This window comes from Rhamphochromis sp. 'chilingali' (genome assembly GCF_963969265.1).
Source record: "Rhamphochromis sp. 'chilingali' genome assembly, chromosome: 10".
Taxonomy (NCBI): Eukaryota; Metazoa; Chordata; class Actinopteri; order Cichliformes; family Cichlidae; genus Rhamphochromis; species Rhamphochromis sp. 'chilingali'.
Window position 1 is genome coordinate 25,494,543 of NC_137937.1, and position 17,884 is coordinate 25,512,426.

Here is a 17,884-nt window from a genome sequence, read left to right on the forward strand (position 1 = left end):
TTTTACATCATGTGCTACATACAGCCTACTTTAAGTCCAGACCAGTGAAACTCTCCTTTCCATCAGTGTAAAGAAGTAATTGTTTCACTGTAAATTTCTATATTAGACTGTTCTATTATTTTTTTTAAATATTTAACTATTATTTATTAATTTGGTGTAGTATAAATAGCCATGGGGAAGTTCTTTATCAGTACAGTAAAAAAATAAGTCCAAAATTTATGCCCTCCTTAACATTTTCCAAAGCCATCCAGGGGGCTGTATTGCATCCTTTTACAGACTGATTCTGATCGCCTGGCCTTATGTTTGTCACCCCTGCTATATTGGATTAAACATTTGCAACGTATGCAAGTTCCCCCTGCTCAAGAAGGCATGTACATGTACAAAGAGTCTGCATCTGATTTAAGAGGGGTCGGATACAAGGTTTTTTGGCTGCCAGCAGATACTGCAGGTGTACTGGTCATGTAGAAACTGGAGGCAGCAATTGTCTTAGGAGAACATATTATATGCCACCATCTGCTTTTGTCAATGATCATGCCAGCAGGGTACCAGGCACTGATGGAGAAAGTGCATCATTATCCTCTTTGGCAGGTTAAACTTTTCATCACTGTCAGGAAGTACAAACTCTGCTGTTTTGGGGGGGGGGGGTTCTTACAGAAAATCTACAACCAGCTCCACTGTTAATGTGACTCACACATTGTGATCAACCCTGATCACAACATGTGAGTCAGCCTGGCAAAATGCAAAGGAATAAATTAAAAAAAAAAATCACTGAGATGCTCAGAGTACCTCCAAAAACCGGGGAACTACGAGGGTGAGACAAATGTGACCGATCTGTATATTGTTTATGTCATATGAAGTTAATTGTTAGTTGATATTATATTTCGTTAACTCCAAATCAGATTTGAGATGTTTTATCTCATTTTGATATTTAAATTTTATCATTTTTTTCGTGAATAGAGCACATTAAAACCTCAGCAGCACTTTCCACACAAGAGAGACGCATGGTTAAAGAGATGAAATCGATCGAATCATTAAACCAGACAATGTTTAATAAATGATTTAAATCAAATCAACAAAGCTGCACAAACGACATTTTTATATTTACATTTATTAAATGTAGATTCGTCAGTGAAATTTGTCGAAAGTGCGGTATCGATTGTGAAAACAGATAAACACTGAGCAGCCTGCAGTGGAGCTGATCCTGCTGTGAGCCTGTTGTGCCTTTTCCCCAAATAAAGGACGCTTGGAAGAGGAGAAAGTATGAGCGACTTACTCGGAATCACGTGACTCACACAGATAGGTTTTTCGTCTCCATTTAACCGTTTTCCTTTTTTGTATATGATGGCTGAGCTAATCTAGCAGGCTAACAAGCTACAGTGCCTTTTCCTCTACCGGAAGAAGATCAGAGAGTGCAGCCTCTGTTTCCTCCTAATGGCTTCAACTTCTGCAGTTGGAAAAGGTATTTTTGTTCTGTTTTTCTTCCTATTCTGTCTGTTTTCTCCGTAGATAATGTTTATATTTCTATCAAGTAGCTTTTACGTTCATTTTTACATTCACAAATTAGTGATTAGCCATATTTTAGCAGTTGGTGGTAAATACCCCCTCCTGCAAAGACGTTTCTTTCCTTTTTTTGACCAATTTCTTAAAGAGTATTTGCGAAGATTATTGTTATATGTTATAGCTAGTGTTATATTTGCCCAAGTTTAAATTTGCAGTCATTTTAATGACTGGAGTTAATGTGAAATTCTTTAATACATCTACATCATTAATAAATATAATGTCACAATGATTTTGCAGCAGAATGGCGTGAAGGTGACAGTTGTCTGGCTCTACACCTAAGACATGGTGTCCTGAGAGAAGCCACTATCCAGAAACTGACCTCCAGCTCTCTTAATGAGGATACAGCATGGGTGATATTTAAAGACACTAATAAAGATGTGGGAGAGGACGAACAAGAGGCGGAAGCCATACCTGTCTCAAAACTTGTGAGACCTGGTTTGAGGGACTTCATGCATGAGAAACCTTGGTTTCCTACCAGCCTGATAGACCCCAAGTTATGTGTCCCGTTAGAGCTGAGTGATGCTGATGAAGACCGAGTTCCCTATACCATCAATAGATACCTTAGAGCTTACCAGCAGGAAGGTATCAGGTTCATTTACAATAACTACATCCGTTCCAGAGGTTGCATCCTGGGAGATGACATGGGCCTGGGAAAGACTGTACAGGTACAAAGCACGTTATTTTTTTTGTGAGAACTGTTAAAGTGCCAGTGTTTGTTTTTAATTTTGCTTCCTGTGGCTCTCTTCCTTTTCATTCTTGTCGTCTGTTGGATCTCACCTTAGGTCATTGGTTTTCTGGCTGCTGTATTGCACAAAACAGGCACATGGGAGGACATTGCAAACAACAGGCCCCAGTTTCTGCAGAGTCAGCAGTCATCTGAGCAAAGTAATCCCAGCAAAGTAGGTTTTTTTTTTTTTTTTTTTAAAGCTTGCTTACATAAAAATGTGACCTGTGTTTTAACAAAATTGTCAAGAAAAAAAACCCACACACTATGTATTTGATAAAGTGCAACAAGTGACAGCAGTGGAATATCACAGTCACAATTTTGACATTTCTGTGACATTTCTGTTTAAGGTGTTCCTTATTGTGGCCCCACTGTCAGTGCTTTATAACTGGAAAGATGAGCTGGACACATGGGGTCACTTCCAGTGTGTGGTGGTCCACGGACTGAGGAAAGAGGAGGAGTTGGCCCGCATTAAGAAAGGGCGAGTTGAAATTGCCCTCACTACCTATGAAACTCTTCGTCTCTGCCTGGATCAGTTTAATAAGTAAGACCCACGCTTAAAAAACATGTATAGTACATTTAGTACTATTTATAAATTAGGCTCCTTAAGAAATTGTTCATTTTAGTTTTTATTTATTTTTAAGGCACTTTAGTTGCATTTTAGATCAATTTTGTGCCGTAAATAAATTTGCCTTATCTATTTATGCCCTAGATTATATCTTTGCCTTTTCCCTACAGGATTGACTGGTCTGGTGTGGTTGTGGATGAGGCCCACAAGATAAAAAATCCAGACTCTCAGATCACTCAGGCCATGAAGGAGCTAAGATGTAAGGTTAGAGAGCTTGTGTTGTTATTTCAGAGTTCTTGTATTTAGTATGGACTACTAATGAGTCAGTATCAAATAACTGATAGTGGAAAGTGTTGATGCACTTTGTCTTTGAGGCTGTACACATTAATTTATTAACCTTTTAGCAAGCTCAACTTTGAGTCAGGATTCTAATGCTAACTTTGTATTTCCATCAGGTCAGAATTGGTCTCACTGGAACTATTTTACAGAACAACCTGGAGGAGCTGTGGTGTGTTATGGATTGGTGGGTTAAAATTACAACCTTAAAATTTATATCACAACTTGTCTTTTAAAAAATGTGAGAGGCATAAAGCAATGCAAGTCGGGAACATGTTTGGATATGGGAGGCTATTTCACTATACCCTTTCTTTTTACAGCCCTCAGCAAGTGTTTGACCACTGTAGGATTTCAGTTGCTCAACATTTCTTGGCCTCCTCTGTTGTTTTTATTGTTTCATAATTTGTTTTTAATGGGCCATGATAGGCTGCCAAGAGAGGGACTGTGGTACTGCATGAGGAAATCAGGAGTGGCAGAGAAAACTGAGGTTGGTACAGGACATGTACGAGGACAGCGAGAACCTGGTGAAATGTGAGTTCAAGCTGGAAGTGGGATTACATCAGGGATCAGCTCTGAGCTCTTTGTTGTTTGTGATGGTAATGGACAGGTTGACAGATGAGGTCAGGCAGAAGTCTATGTGGACTATAAGATTTGTAGATGGCATTGCAATCTGTAGTGAGGGTAGACAGGCAAGGAGCGGCAGTAGTGGCGTGGATTAATTTAGATACCTGGGATCAACCATTCAAAGCAATGGACAGTGCATAACAGTGAAGAAGTGAGTGCTGGCAGAGTGGAGATGAGTGTACGGAGTGATGTGTTCCCAAAATGTTGCAGTAAGTGTGAAAGTAAGGTTTATGAGATGGTTTTAAGACCTGCTGTGTTGTATTATTTGGAGATAGCACCACTAATTCCCACAGGAGGTGCAGCTGGAGGTGGCAGATCTGAAGACGTTAAGATATTTTAGCTTAGGTTGAGCGGTTTCGAGACAAAGTTGGAAGATTGAGATTTTTTTGAACATCCAGAGCAGGGATAATGTATATATTGGTCAAAGGATGCTGAATGTGGACCTTCCAGGTGGGAGGTTGAGAAGAAGACCACAAAGAAGATTCATAGACGAAGTGAAGGAGGACATGCAGAGGGTTGGTGTTGGAGAGCAGTATGCTAGTTATAGCGTGAGATGTAGTCAGATGCTCCACTGTGGTGACCCCTAAAAGGAGCAGCCTAAAGAAGGCATTTTTAACTAGACCATTTTAGCACCTGAATTCAGCCTTCCCTGAAAAACATCCATGACTGTTCAACATCAATGGTCCCATCAATGTGCAGAGATGGACACTAATGCACTCCCACACCTCCACAAATGCTTGCCTCTGGTCTTACCATCTTACTAACAAGAACCGTTAATTCTTACTGTTAAAAATCTTACTTTAATATGTAGACTTTGCCCCATTTTCAATTAAATTTAATGAATTGCATTATGTTTTTATTTAACTTCTATGCAGGGATTCAGATTTATGTTTACTTTTCTCTTCAGGGCTATACCAGGTTGTCTTGGTAGCTTAGGCCACTTCAAGAACAAATTTTCAGATCCAATTGAGCAAGGGCAGAGGCACAGCGCAACCAAACGCGCTCTCGCTACAGGGAGGAAGGCCGTCAGAGCCCTGGTGAGGAAGATTTCTCATTGGTTCTTCAGAAGGACTAAAGCTCTTATCAAAGAACAGCTGCCCAAGAAGGACGACCGGGTAAGACTAGACGTCAGACTGACCAACACTTTTATCACTTACTGTGCTTTTATCATTTTCATAATTACATTTTTTTTTAATTCAATCAGATTTATTTGACTTAATTCCCTTCTGTATATGTATGTATGTGTTGTTTCATCGAAGGTGGTATATTGCTCTATGACAGAGTTTCAGCAGACAGTGTATCAGGCAGTGCTCGGCAGTGAAGATGTGACATTACTCCTAAGGTCATCAGAAAAATGTGACTGTCACAACAGACGCACCCGCAGAAGCTGCTGCTATAAAGTTAGTTTTTCTCTTCTGCTATCGTGCTTCGTAAATTGCAGGGACACACAACTTGATTCTATATGTTGAGACCAAAATCACTTTTATTGGATATTTTGTTTGTTTGTTTACATTTTATTTTACCCACTTTAAAGTATCACATCAAAATATCACAATGTATTTTAACTGCAGTTCATATAAAGTGTCTTTGTGAAGGTGCCTAATCTTTTTTTTCATTAAGTAACTGTTTTAAAGTTCATTATAGTCTGCTAGAATACACTAAGTAATAGATCCCATTAAAACAGAAAGGAAACTTTATGCTTTTGCATAAAAATCACATGTATAAAAATCAACAAGAAGATGCTTTGTCTCTTACATTAAATAATATTTTCCTTCTATCATAGACAAACTCTGATGGTGTTCATATGAAGGAGCTGTACTTTAGTTACCTGGCCATATTGAGAAAAGTTGCGAACCATGTAGCACTCCTTCAGTCTACTCCAGGCACCAGCAAGAAACAGGTAGAGTTGTGTTGCTTTGCACGTGATTCTGGATCGATTCTCTCAAGATCTTGTTCATTAAAATGACTTTCCCACTTATTTTTAGGAAAAGTATGTGAGTGCTGTTTGTGCAAAGGTATTCCAGAAGTTTCCAGAATTTGTGCATAGATGCAAAAATGAAGCATTTGAAGCCTTGTCAGACCCAATGTACAGTGGAAAAATGAAGGTAAAGCACGAAAACAGCTGCGTGATCCCTTCACTGCCAGTTTCTAAAGGGGGTTAACAGGTTTATGCTTTCTTTTAGGTGCTGCAGAAGCTTCTCAAATTTTATCTACAAAAGAGAGATAAAGTGCTTATTTTTTCTCTCTCAACCAAGGTGAGAGCTGCGTTTGCATTTTTTGTTTCTGTGACTTTGGATGTGTGATTGCAGGTTTATATGTTGTGCAATGAGTGAATTAAATACTGAGTCGTATCTATTTTGATAGATTCCAATTTGTTCATTTAAATAGGGAGTCTTCTTCTAGGGTCGTTTTACATTATACATATTTTCCTTAGGCAGTGTTATTAAAAAGCACTCTGTGCAGTTTCATTGCTATGCAGATGATACCCAGCATTATTTTTTTCATCAAGCCAGATGATACAAATCTACCAGTTAAATTACTGGCATTTCTTAAAGACCTGGATTACCTCTAATTTCCTATTTCTAAATCATCCCAAACTGAAGTTTTTGTACTTGATCCTAAAAATCTTGGAAACATGGTGTCTAACCTGATACTCTGGATGGCATTAACTTGACCTTAAGTAACACTATGAGGAGTATTGGAGTTCTTTGTGACCAGGATATGTCCTTCTGTATGCATATTAAACACACGTGTAGGACTGCATTCCTTCATTTGCAAAATATCATCCTGTCTCAGAGTGATCCTGAGAAACCAGTTCTAAATCTTTCCGTTAACAGGGAGTTTTTTCTTCCCACTGTTGCAAAGTGCTTGCTTATAGGGGGTTATGCAATTGTTTTTCTAATATTGTAGGGTCTTTACCTTACAATACAAAGTACTTTGAGGCAACTGTTGTTGTGAATTGGTGCTATGCCAATAAAATAAAATTGAACAAAGGAGCAGCCTGAACCTTGCTAATCGCGTCTTCTGTTAGATGAATTGCTTATAGGAAAAAAAGGTCTAGAGGACGTGGTTTTCTCATTACATCATGTTTATTTATAAGTTTGTGGTGAAGACAATTAGACTGAGAGTGCAGTCTAATGGTTGTAGTCACCTGATACAGTATAACTCATTTAAGCTTCAGGTATATCAATCAGCAGTTATTATAGTTTTTGCTTTCTGTTCAGTTTAATTTCACTCTCTCCAGGAATACATCAGGTGTCTTTGTGAGGTTCTGTTGAAATGCTACTGCGTCTGCTATAATTCTGGAATTAGTTTTAGAGTGGGTTTACTCGTTAAATTTTTAATAGTTTTAGATTTGTTGTCATTATCGTCTAGGTGAGATTAAAGTGCAGAGCAGTCTGATAATACACGGTCACATAGGCTTAAGTCTAAAAGTAATATTTTTATGTTAAGTATTGTTGTGTTATCTCAGTTAGGTTTTGTTTTCATTTAATTTTACAGCACTTTCACACTCACTTTTAGGTGTTATATTAGTTTTAGTTAGTTATAACCTTGAGCCTAAGTTTCTTTTTCTCAGTCTTCACATCATAACTGAAAGTACTTAATTTTTGATGTGGGCGTGGGATGCAGGCAGAGTGTGCAGAAGGGAGGAAGCATGATATGAAGTCATATTTTCATGACCTTGGTTTTACTTTAATGCTAATCATGGTGTCCATACAGGCCAGTGTAGTGCTCAGTGTTTAGCCTCACTGTAGATCTGTAAGTATAAGTTGTAAAGACTAAAGTCCAGCAGATATTTTTAGATATGCTGCTTCAGTTTACACGTGTAGGATCTATTTTCTATACAACTCTACTGATTAATAAACTCCTAAATGGTCATTTATTGTGTATTGAATCTTTTAGCTATTAGATGTGATGGAGAGCTACTGCATGGCTGTGGGCCTGGACTTCAGCAGACTGGACGGATCCACCAAATCCAAAGAGCGAGTCCAGATCGTCAGAGACTTTAACAGCTCCTCTCACATCAACCTCTGCCTGGTTTCCACCATGTCAGTTGGAAATACCAACACTTGTAGCAATTAATTTTATCCTAGGTAGTATTTGGTATTGAAACCTACTAATATGTGTATTTTCTATTAGGGCAGGTGGTCTTGGTCTTAACTTTGTTGGTGCTAATGTTGTGGTGCTGTTTGACCCCACCTGGAACCCAGCCAATGACCTTCAGGCTATTGACAGGTAGGCTGCCACCTGACTAGATATTATTTCATAGTAGTGTTTTGCTGCAGCTCTTTAGCTAACCTAACAATATTCTGGTAATTCCTAACTGTTGCATACTGCATCCAAAGTCAAGGCAGGAATGTTTGGTGTTATTGCGCCACTTTGTGCTGTTGAAAAGCATCATACTTTTTATACATCTCCTCAGGGCATATCGCATTGGCCAATGCAGGGATGTGACTGTTCTTAGGCTGATCTCACTGGGGACTGTGGAAGAGGTCATATACCTACGACAAATTTACAAACAGGTACCAGACTACTGTAAACTCATAGACATAATGTAATCTGCAATTTAAATACTGTATATACAGATGAAGCTATAGTATATAAATTAGATGCTGCATTTCCACATTCTCTCCCATTTTCCAGCAATTGCACTCCTCTGTAGTTGGCAAAGAGAGCTCCCGGCGGTATTTCGAAGCAGTGCGGGGGCATGGTGACCATAAGGATGAACTGTTTGGGATCAAAAACCTATTTAGGCTGCAAACTCAAGGGACCTGTCTCACCCGCAAGATTTTAGAGGTTAGATAGCCGACAGACCTTTTACTGTTTGACTGTGTGTGCTGCTGCCCGCCTGGACTCACATCATCCCACTGATTTATTTCCACAGTCGCAATTCAGGGTTTCACAAACCAAAATGACTTTTACTGTTTCTTGTCTTGGGCCTTTGGAGGCATTTAACACTTGCTTTGATTTTCAACTCAATATCAAGACTTAAACTACACTAGGTAGGTATGACTGTCCTGGTTTCATCATCTCAGAGCACAGAGAAAACTGGGTGTACATATTTCCATCTGCATAATAAATGCACTACATCTCTTAATCTTTGAATTCAGGTGTTGTTAAAATAATTGGCTGTAGCTGCGTCCGCAAGGGTGGTTAGCAGGATTCAGAAATCTTGATTTATACATACAACAGTGTCACAGTACTCTAGGTTGCTTGTTGTGTTTTTAAAAAGCAGGATATTGCCCAAATAGGATTTCCCTTTACATTTCAAATTAAAGATATGTTTAAACGTACAGTTATAAAAATGGTATCCTGCAGAAGACCTAACCTGTCTCTCACAGTGTTATACTAAATACCAAAAGTGAAAGATATTGTTGTGCTGATGGTTGTGACAGAACTGAGTTGATGCTGTTCACTGAAATGTTTGTTTTGATGAATTCCTCTCAGAGAGAAGGGCAAGTGGAGGCTGGTGTTATGATGAGTACACACACAGGCAAAGACACGGAGGAGGAGACAAAGGGAGCTGGCGTGAGTAGTCTTCTCTTCTCAGAAACTCAGAACACCCCTGACTCTGTCATTCTTTCCAAGCAGACCCCTTGTCTTCCCATTCCCACGTGAACCCTGCTGTCCGTCAGTCTACCAGCCACACAGTCTCATTAAGCAGATCTCAGCTGCTGTTTTGAGAGAGTGAAAGTGACCAACTTGTACTGCACACTTCCAATTAATTACTATTAATACTTGCAAACACATCAAGTGCAGTAGACTCTGGAGTACGCTATGGAAGATAACAGATAACATTTTATTCTATTAGTGAAACTGAAGCATAAGGCTCTTGTTGTGTCACCACCACATATGAACAGCTGGGTGCCATTACTTGTTTGCGCTAATGTAAGGCACATACCACAATGAAGTCTGTCTTCCACTTTTCAGCTATTTATTTATACAGTGGTACCCCTTATCATCCTTTTCCCAGCCAGGCCTGCAGTGTGCACTATGCTGTCCTTTTTACTACTCCACTGAGAACAGTCAGAGCAGCTTTTTCCTTGCAAAAAAATCCAAAAACAAATAACGAAAACCCTGAAACACTATAGTGAATTCAGACATACTCAAAGAACCTGGATACCTGCAAAAATATGAGCTAACCTGGGTCACCTAGTTCATGAAATTGAAATTAGAATCAGTTGGGGGGCAGCCAGAGACTCATTCATGTAACACTGGAACACGTTATGACCCTTTTCTTTTTATCATTATAGAAGCTTTAAACCACATTATTGAAAGTTAACAAATAGCTTTGTATCACTTGAAAGATTGCCTGATTGGGTCACTCAGTGGTGATACAGGTGGATTTTTGAGCTAAAGCTACAGTTCACTTACAACAAGATGCAACTAATAAGAGAAATGTATTGCCTGCCCTGCTTGTCCTTTCTTTCTCAGTCTGTTTCTACCTTGTGTCTACTGTTTTAGCAAGCTGGAGGTTCTTCACCTACAAAAGTCCATGTACCAAATGATAAACCAGTGAAGGAGAACAGCGATGCATCAAACGTCTCCACAGGGGTGCTGGACTTCAGCAGTGAAGAGGATGAGAGGGAGCAGGGGGTCAAGAGAAAGGCCTCAAACCTCAGTACAGATGATTGCAATAGGAGCAGGAGTGCTACAACAGGTCCTGGTCGAATGAGTCTCCAACAGCATGGTTTCTCCAAACTCTTTGAAAGAGTCAAAGAAGCACCAGCGCTAGAAGGACAAACGAGTCCAGAAGGTGAAGGAAGCTGCTTTGAGGAAGATCCTGAGGAGGAAAAAAGGGAAGACACGTCGACCTCCATCACAGGAAATGTCGGTGTCCATTTGGGAACAGAAACCAGGGACACATCCTGCAATTCAGACAGAAAATTAAGAGATAATGGAGATAATGGGAGACAAGACGGTGACACGGGTCTGAAACGGCAGATACGTGAAATAATTACTGTGGATGAAGATGGCAATAAAAACTCTAAAGTAGAAAAAAATAAAGTTAATAAACTCAAAACTACATTTCGCCAAAAACACAAGTTTGGTGGTTACTCAGATGAATCTGAAGACTTCGACTTAGAGGCAAAGTCGTGGTCCAAAAAGGATACTTTATATTTACATGATGGAGCAGAGAAGGGGGGAGGAAGGACAGACTGCAGTAAAAGGAGGCAAAGTGCAAGTGAAAGGGATAAAAGAAGATCAAAATACACAGAAGATATAGAGACATTCTCATCTTCAGAGGAGGAACATGTAAGTCCACACATGGAGAGATCCAGAGTTAAATTGCAAAAACTTGGGCAAAGACCTGTGACGGGCACAACAGAGAAGGAAGCTTTGATGCCGAAGGCTGTTTCATTTACAACTTTGAAAAGTCAGACAACCCTGGCATCTAAAGAAAAGAATGGAACTATTGACTGCATGCTAGGTTAGTTCCAGTGCTACTTTAAACACTTTTAATAACAAAATTGTACCAATTCTGATGGACTTTTTTTTTTCATTTCAAGGAGGTGTACAGGAGGTGGTGTACACCCACTCTAACCAGCGCATTGTGGGTGGCAGCAAAGCAGAAGAGCTAATCAGTCGAGCTGCTGTACGGGACGTGTTTGAACGCAAAATGTACTCGCAGCTCCCGGCCAATCACCTTCTAGGAACCCAAGAGGTACAAACAAGAGGTCAAACACTGATCTGGTCCATTGATTCTTCACATAGTATGATATAGAGCCCTCAGTCAAGCGTCATACCTTTAACCCTGTGTTGATGGCAAGTTAAAGGATCATTTCACCCAGTTTATAAAACACATTTTTTTTCTGTTACATGGGAGTGATACTTGTAGATTACTGTTGGGCAGTTTGTGCTGATTTGAAACCGAGTTGATCAGTGAAATTAATTTTAAAAAGAGTAGAACTATGGGGTAAATAAATGCTGTTCATTATGATTTAGCGTAATTATAGGACTTTTAGGACCAGTGACTTAAGACTGTCCATTAATTGCAGCACAGTACTTCATTTTTTACATGCTCTTTCATGCCTGCAAATCTGGTCCACCGGTAATGACTATAAACTATGTTGTTGTTAGGTAACTTGACAGAGAGTGGATCAATATTTCTCTGAAACTTTACTCTTGTTTGATTGTGCCAGAGCTTGGCGGAGAGCTTGCCAGACAGTGAGCCGTGTCATTCCACTATGAGGCTGCAAGAGCTCAGTTTGGATCATCCAGTCACCTTTACCACCAAGAGTGTGCATCACACCAAACACAACACCTTCATCTTTGGCGAGACTCCCAAAGCCATACGCAGGTAGTGAATTGTAAAAGAGTTTAACTTATTTTAAGGCAGAAAAATCACATGATGATAAGAGAGGCCGGGGGGTAAAAGAGGGAGAGGTGATGAAGGTGTAGGGGAAAAACTGCAACAGAAGAGTAAAAAAAATTCTGATATGGGAGGAAAAAAGTAGGATAATAAGTGAGAGGAAGGTTGGCTAGAGGAGTAATGGGGAGGAAAGGAAAAGAAAGAACAATTTCTAGCAGTGAGGAATGAGGCCAAAACCTACCGGAGATATAGTGTTGAGTGCCCCACCTGGGCCTCAGTAATTGTGTATGTGTATTTAGTGAGGGACCACCTCTGAGCTTTTCCTTCCACCTATTTCCCAGCATCGTGCCAAAGATTACCCAGTTATGACCATGCCCAACAGTGCAGGAGTTTTCCCCTTCACAACCGCAGCCCTCCTGGGACTAACCAAAATGATCGCCTTAGGACTTCCAAACTCACTCTGATACGTACACACACATATCCTAACAAGTATTAGCACACGTTCACATGCAGAGCATTCAAATACACGATTCTGTTCTGCTGCATCACCCCCACCCCTTTCTAAATACTCAAACGCAGACACACAGACACTGTTCGTGGCTCCAGTCTCACTCCCCGAGGGCTGTATCCCTGCCTGGAGGCTCACCAGGAAGCAAATACACACTACTTATATTGCTATCGCCTCAGTTAACCTTGGTGTTTAATGATTAAAATCCACATGCGCATCAGGTTATACTGCTCCTACTTTTATTGTATTGTTTTGTTTTGTTTTGTTTTTTCAGTAAAAGCCACAAATGCTAGTAACACCACTATAATTCTGCTTTACCACCACGGAGGTATTTCTGTCCCCAATAATTGTTAGAGCAGAGTTTTAATAGGTGCCTAGGAGCTAATGAAAAATACTACACACTACACTGCTTTCTGGATATGAGCATGAATATGGGATGTTTATAATTAGTTAGGCCTCACTCAATATGTGGTTAATAGTATAGGCCTTGTGGCTTTTTGAAGAGGTATTATTTGAGATTTTAAGGCATTTTATGGTCACAGATGCCAGATTCTAGCCTTGATCTTACTGTGCATTTGTGAATAGAGGTTAGGAGAAACCATTAGTTGTTAAAATATCCTGTCATCTTCAGTATCTAACACAATTTTCTATTTTTAGATGGGTTTTTTGCACTTTCTTCCTTCATTATCGCCCCTTTTCTTTTCTTTCTTTTTTTTGCAGGCAACAGCTGGAGGAAATGGCAGAAAAATTCAAATTTCCCACAGTCCACCAGTTTGCTGTTGAAATTCTGAGCAAAGATTCAACCCAGAGGCTGGCCTTGCTTCACCAGTATTACACTTCACTGAACCTCCCTGAGTTGGCTGATACGGTCAAAAACAACTTCCCACAACCTGTTTCAGCACAAGCCTCCCCCTTAGCTGCTAACTCGGAGATCAAAAATCCACAAAAGGATGCTTCAAAAGCCACAAAAAATTTGACATTCACTCAAAAGAATTTCAGAACTAAACCTGAAACATCGCAAAAAACTCCTGTGCCACCAAAAAAGGCTAGAAACTCAAAAGGCGATACTCCAAAACCTCGCAAAAAGCAAAGAATATCACAAAGGAATGTGCTGGAACCTCTAAGTGATGTTCCAAGTCCTGAGTCAGAAGAGCAGGACGAGACGCACTGCAGTGCCAGAGGACTCAAGCGGACAAAGGGAGGTAGTGTTTCTACTTCTGGAGCCCACATAGCTGGTGGTGGTCTTGGCGGCGATCGAGTCAGCAGCAGTGGTCTTGGGTCTGGGGAGGCTTCTGCTCGCCTGAACTGCACAGACAGAGATACCCCTTCTTCTTCGGACCTCAGCCATGGCAGTTCCGCCATGGTATCCAAACCCACAGCACGAGGAAAAGAGCAGGAGCAGAAGTCATCTTTGAGGATAAGTGAAACTTTGCAGAGGGAGCAGAGAGAAAATTCTCAGCCCCCTTCCATCTCCACTAATCGCTCCTACCTAACAGAGCTGATAGGAGACACCTCGATCCTAGATGACTTACTAAAACCCAAACCCAAGAGTACTCAACACATCCCAAAAACACCACCCGTAGCACCTGTAAGCACCAATCTTACCACGCCTTCACCGTCCGCACTCACTTCCCACTCTGATGCAACCTTACACACCCAAACTACACACCAGGTCGAAACAACAGCACGGGCATCGAAGGGCAGTCGCAAAGACTTCTGGGACATCCTGAATGAGGGTAATGAGGAGAGTATCAATAGATTAACAGATTTAGAAGAAGTGCAGAGAGTTTGCATCACCACCAACTTTGCAGCTAGAACCGTGTCTGCGGAGAAGGACAGCAAGAGTCTCTGGAAAACTAATGACAAGTTCCTGTGGAAAAAATAGCATTTGAATTTGTATTAGTGAACAGTTTTGCAGCTTTGTCTGCAAATTTTCGTACTTTTCTTTTGTTTAAAACGATTGAATCTTTTAAATTGTCTTTTATTTTTACTTTTTAAAAAAGAGAATTCTCTTGTATGTTACTAAAATAAACTTCAGTGTAATCACTCTTGAAAGTATTTAGTTGAACGTGCATATACTTTTATCAAAATAGTTTCCCTGCTCTTCTTTTTTTTCTTTTTTTCTACACTGGCTAAGCACTATACTTTGTCGTCACAGTGGTAAGTTGTATATATGTATCATGTGATGACAACAGATAATTTCCATTACACTGGACTGTTTCCAACAGAGAAACAAAAAGTGGAACTTCAGGGCGAAGCTGACTCAGATCTCATCAAACATGGTTATGGTTTGGACTTAGCATAGGCAGGGTTGCATAGTGTCAGCCCTTTTGGCCGATCACACAGGTATAGTGGCTGATCAGCTGTTCCTAAATACAGCAACTGTGAAATGACTAAACTTTTCATTTGGTAGGTGGTTGGCATCTGGGACTACACGTTTTCTTTTTCTGCCAACCAGTGGTTGTTAAGGGGTTAACGACTGGCTTCTAGGCTTGTGTGACTGATATCATAATTGTCACCCAATAAGTGTTGGTGACTGTGCAGAAATACCACTTAAAACTCCTTAATGGCTGTTAGGTCTGTGTCACTCCACACCCGTTGCTGCCTCACACCTCCCAAGAGAGTGGACATTACATAATGTAGATGGTGATGTTTCCCTGCAGTCATCTGCACTGTAATCTGAGCGCTCTGTGGGTCTGCTGAGTTGTGCCCCTCAGAGGGGAGAGCTGCTGTGCTATTAGTGTAATAACAATAAGCAATTCAAGACTTAAGTGGAGCAGCGAGATGAGTGATGGCAGGTAGTATTCATGCCCTTCCATTCACCCATCATCTGAAAATTTTCGTTGTAGTTGCATTTGTCAAATTCATCAAACTCTAAGCTTTGCCTTAATATGAAAAAAAAAAAGGTCATCTTGTTTGTTTGGGAGTGCACATTACTGTTCTGTTACACACAGCTGTGTTTGACCTCTTTCAGCTGTTGCGTTGATGTAAATGAAAGCTGCTCTGTTTAAGTGTTGTGTTCTGTGTAGCAGAAATGAGAAAGTGCGGAACATCACTGAACGTGCCTCAACAAATCATGCAGGTCGGTAAAGTGTGTGTGTGTGTGTGTGTGTGTGTGTGTGTGTGTGTGTGTGTGTGTGTGTGTGTGTGTGTGTGTGTGTGTGTGTGGTAGATCATGGCTATGTTTGCTAAATTAGAAGCCACACATCCGTCACACCTGTTTAATGAATCAAAAGCCTTTTCTCTTCCAAGTCCCCAAAACATTTTTCTCTCTTTGTTTCTGATTCATCCAAAACTGAGATTTGCAGATCCCTATCGTTTTTATCTTTTTGTGTTTACTGGCAATGGTGAAGCTCACTAACTGGCTTGCAGTGGTTCCAGGCTAATGGATGTCAGCTAGCATGGCTCGGTGGCAAACAAAGCTTTCATGTCCTTAGTACTAACTACATTATTATAACAAAGATCTGCTTCTGCTGCCATGACTTATAACTGACAATGTCTCAAATCAGTTGGATTATTGTATTTTATTACTTGCCATGGGAGGCCGTTTCCCACAGATGGAGCTACAAGAAATCCCACCAAAGAGGCTGACTGTTTTTCCAGTCCTCTCATTAGTTTCTTGTCTTTATGTGTCGAGGGAAGGTTGAGAAGTCTGTTTATATTTCCTGCCACAATAACCTGAGTGTCTGTAAGCCTGTAAAATGCAGCACAGTCAAGCGAAGAGATGGCCCTGAACCTCTAAGTTTATTTTCACAGGTCAGACTGTCACACCTAGTTTGATTTGATTTGTAAAAAACTGTGAATGAGTGTTGTCACCCACTCTGACCTCAGCCTGCAGTCATCTTTGGATCGGGTTTCTATAGGTTCACTCTGCAGTGTGTGAAGAACATCTGCAGGCTGTCCCAGATTAAGAAATAGCTCATGTATAAATGCATAAAACGAAGCAACCAAAAGAATCTGCGCTACGAACTGCATCTGTTGTTTTAAAGACACTGAAATTTAAAAAAAAAAAAACATACACATTGAAAAAAAGTAATCCCAAGTCTTCAGCGTATGAATGTGATAAATGTTGATTTACAGTACTGTACAAAATAGTTCTTTGAGCAATAGTTCTTAAAGCTTTCTGAAGTTTTTATGTGGACATTGACTGCTTTTACACTCATTTTCAGTCCAGTTCTTGGGTTTTTAAGTCGGTATAAGAATCATTCAAGCATTAAAAAGGCACCAAACTCAAAGGATGAACCAGTTTTGTATCTACACACATCTTATGGAGTGACTAATACAAATTTGACATTTTTGGTTCAAATTGTCAGTATTCACAGAGGAGCTCAGGAGAGAGGTACAACAGTAAAACATGACACAGGCTCTGTCATGGGGCTGCACTTCAGCCAGTAGTGTTGGTGATCTTGTCAGAACTGATGGAAATCTAAATGCAGAAAAGTACCATCAGATTTTGATCCACCATGTAGTACTATCCAGAAAGCATCTGATGAAACACACTGCCCGTGTGGTAAAAGCATAACTGGATAGAAAAAAAACACAATGCAAAAGGATCAGTCATGGACTGGACCCAGAGCCCAGACCTTAACATCACCGAAGCAGTGTGGCGACAGCTTGGCAGAGAACAGAACAAACAGAATTGTACAAAGTCTGTTTTTGCCTTATTCACAGGTTTTCTGTTTATGTGTGCACCTGTTTCAATAAACATGACAAAATATCAAATATGGACAACTGTAACAATAAATGCTATAGTAAATTCTCTAAATGCATTACTTAAGACTGGATTAAATTAATCTATTCCTAGCACTGTTTTCTGACCTCATATTGTGGGAAAGGAAGGTGTGTGTATGTAGGTGCTAGTTCCTGCATTTGTTATGCTGTGTGTGCCAAGCCACATACAACATTTGTGGGTGTCAGAATTTCTTACTTAAGTCCCTCCAGCCACTATTTCCTGTACAGCGTAAAAAATTCCTGATCATGCAAAACACTCACATCCTTGGTTTAACTTGCATTTCACTGTGGCCTTAAAGGTTTTGTGCTCAAAAATCTTTTTAATCTGTCTTATTAGGACTGTGTGGGTGCAAATTAATCCCATTTGAGCAGTGAGCAAACACCCTACCCTCTTTTACCAGATCTTTAATGTTTGCACTTCTACTTAACCTTTCTAACCAACTTTTAATGAGTCAGAAAAGAGAAAAAATGCAAAACACTTCTCACTATTTCAGTAAAACTCATCTAAACATCACAACT

At 40.1% G+C, this 17,884-nt stretch overlaps 1 protein-coding gene across 2 annotated transcripts; it reads left to right on the forward strand.

Moving 5' to 3' along the window:
* The first annotated feature begins 1,149 nt into the window (after positions 1-1,149).
* ercc6l2 (excision repair cross-complementation group 6-like 2) lies at positions 1,150-17,284 on the forward strand. 2 transcript variants are annotated; one of them, XM_080894045.1, is made up of 20 exons: positions 1,150-1,459; positions 1,798-2,225; positions 2,343-2,459; positions 2,635-2,828; positions 3,023-3,116; positions 3,308-3,375; positions 4,720-4,927; positions 5,072-5,212; positions 5,596-5,712; positions 5,798-5,917; positions 5,996-6,067; positions 7,716-7,861; positions 7,953-8,048; positions 8,236-8,335; positions 8,457-8,609; positions 9,261-9,341; positions 10,278-11,244; positions 11,324-11,478; positions 11,957-12,114; positions 13,355-17,280. In XM_080894045.1, exons 1-20 carry the CDS (start codon positions 1,432-1,434, stop codon positions 14,517-14,519), a joined length of 4,608 nt encoding a protein of 1,535 aa, XP_080750171.1. In that variant the 5' UTR covers positions 1,150-1,431; the 3' UTR covers positions 14,520-17,280. The 2 variants fall into 2 exon arrangements, with proteins under 2 accessions (XP_080750171.1, XP_080750172.1); XM_080894046.1 differs by lacking the exons at positions 1,150-1,459; positions 1,798-2,225; positions 2,343-2,459; positions 2,635-2,828 and having other exon boundaries at positions 3,035-3,111; positions 13,355-17,284.
* The last annotated feature ends 600 nt before the right edge of the window (positions 17,285-17,884 follow it).

Coding starts and splice junctions, on each gene's coding strand:
- ercc6l2 (XM_080894045.1), top strand. CDS start 1,432: ATGGCTTCAACTTCTGCAGTTGGAAAAG. Junction 3,117..3,307: donor TGAAGGAGCTAAGATGTAAG/GTTAGAGAGCTT, acceptor TATTTCCATCAG/GTCAGAATTGGTCTCACTGG. Junction 4,928..5,071: donor TGCCCAAGAAGGACGACCGG/GTAAGACTAGAC, acceptor GTTTCATCGAAG/GTGGTATATTGCTCTATGAC.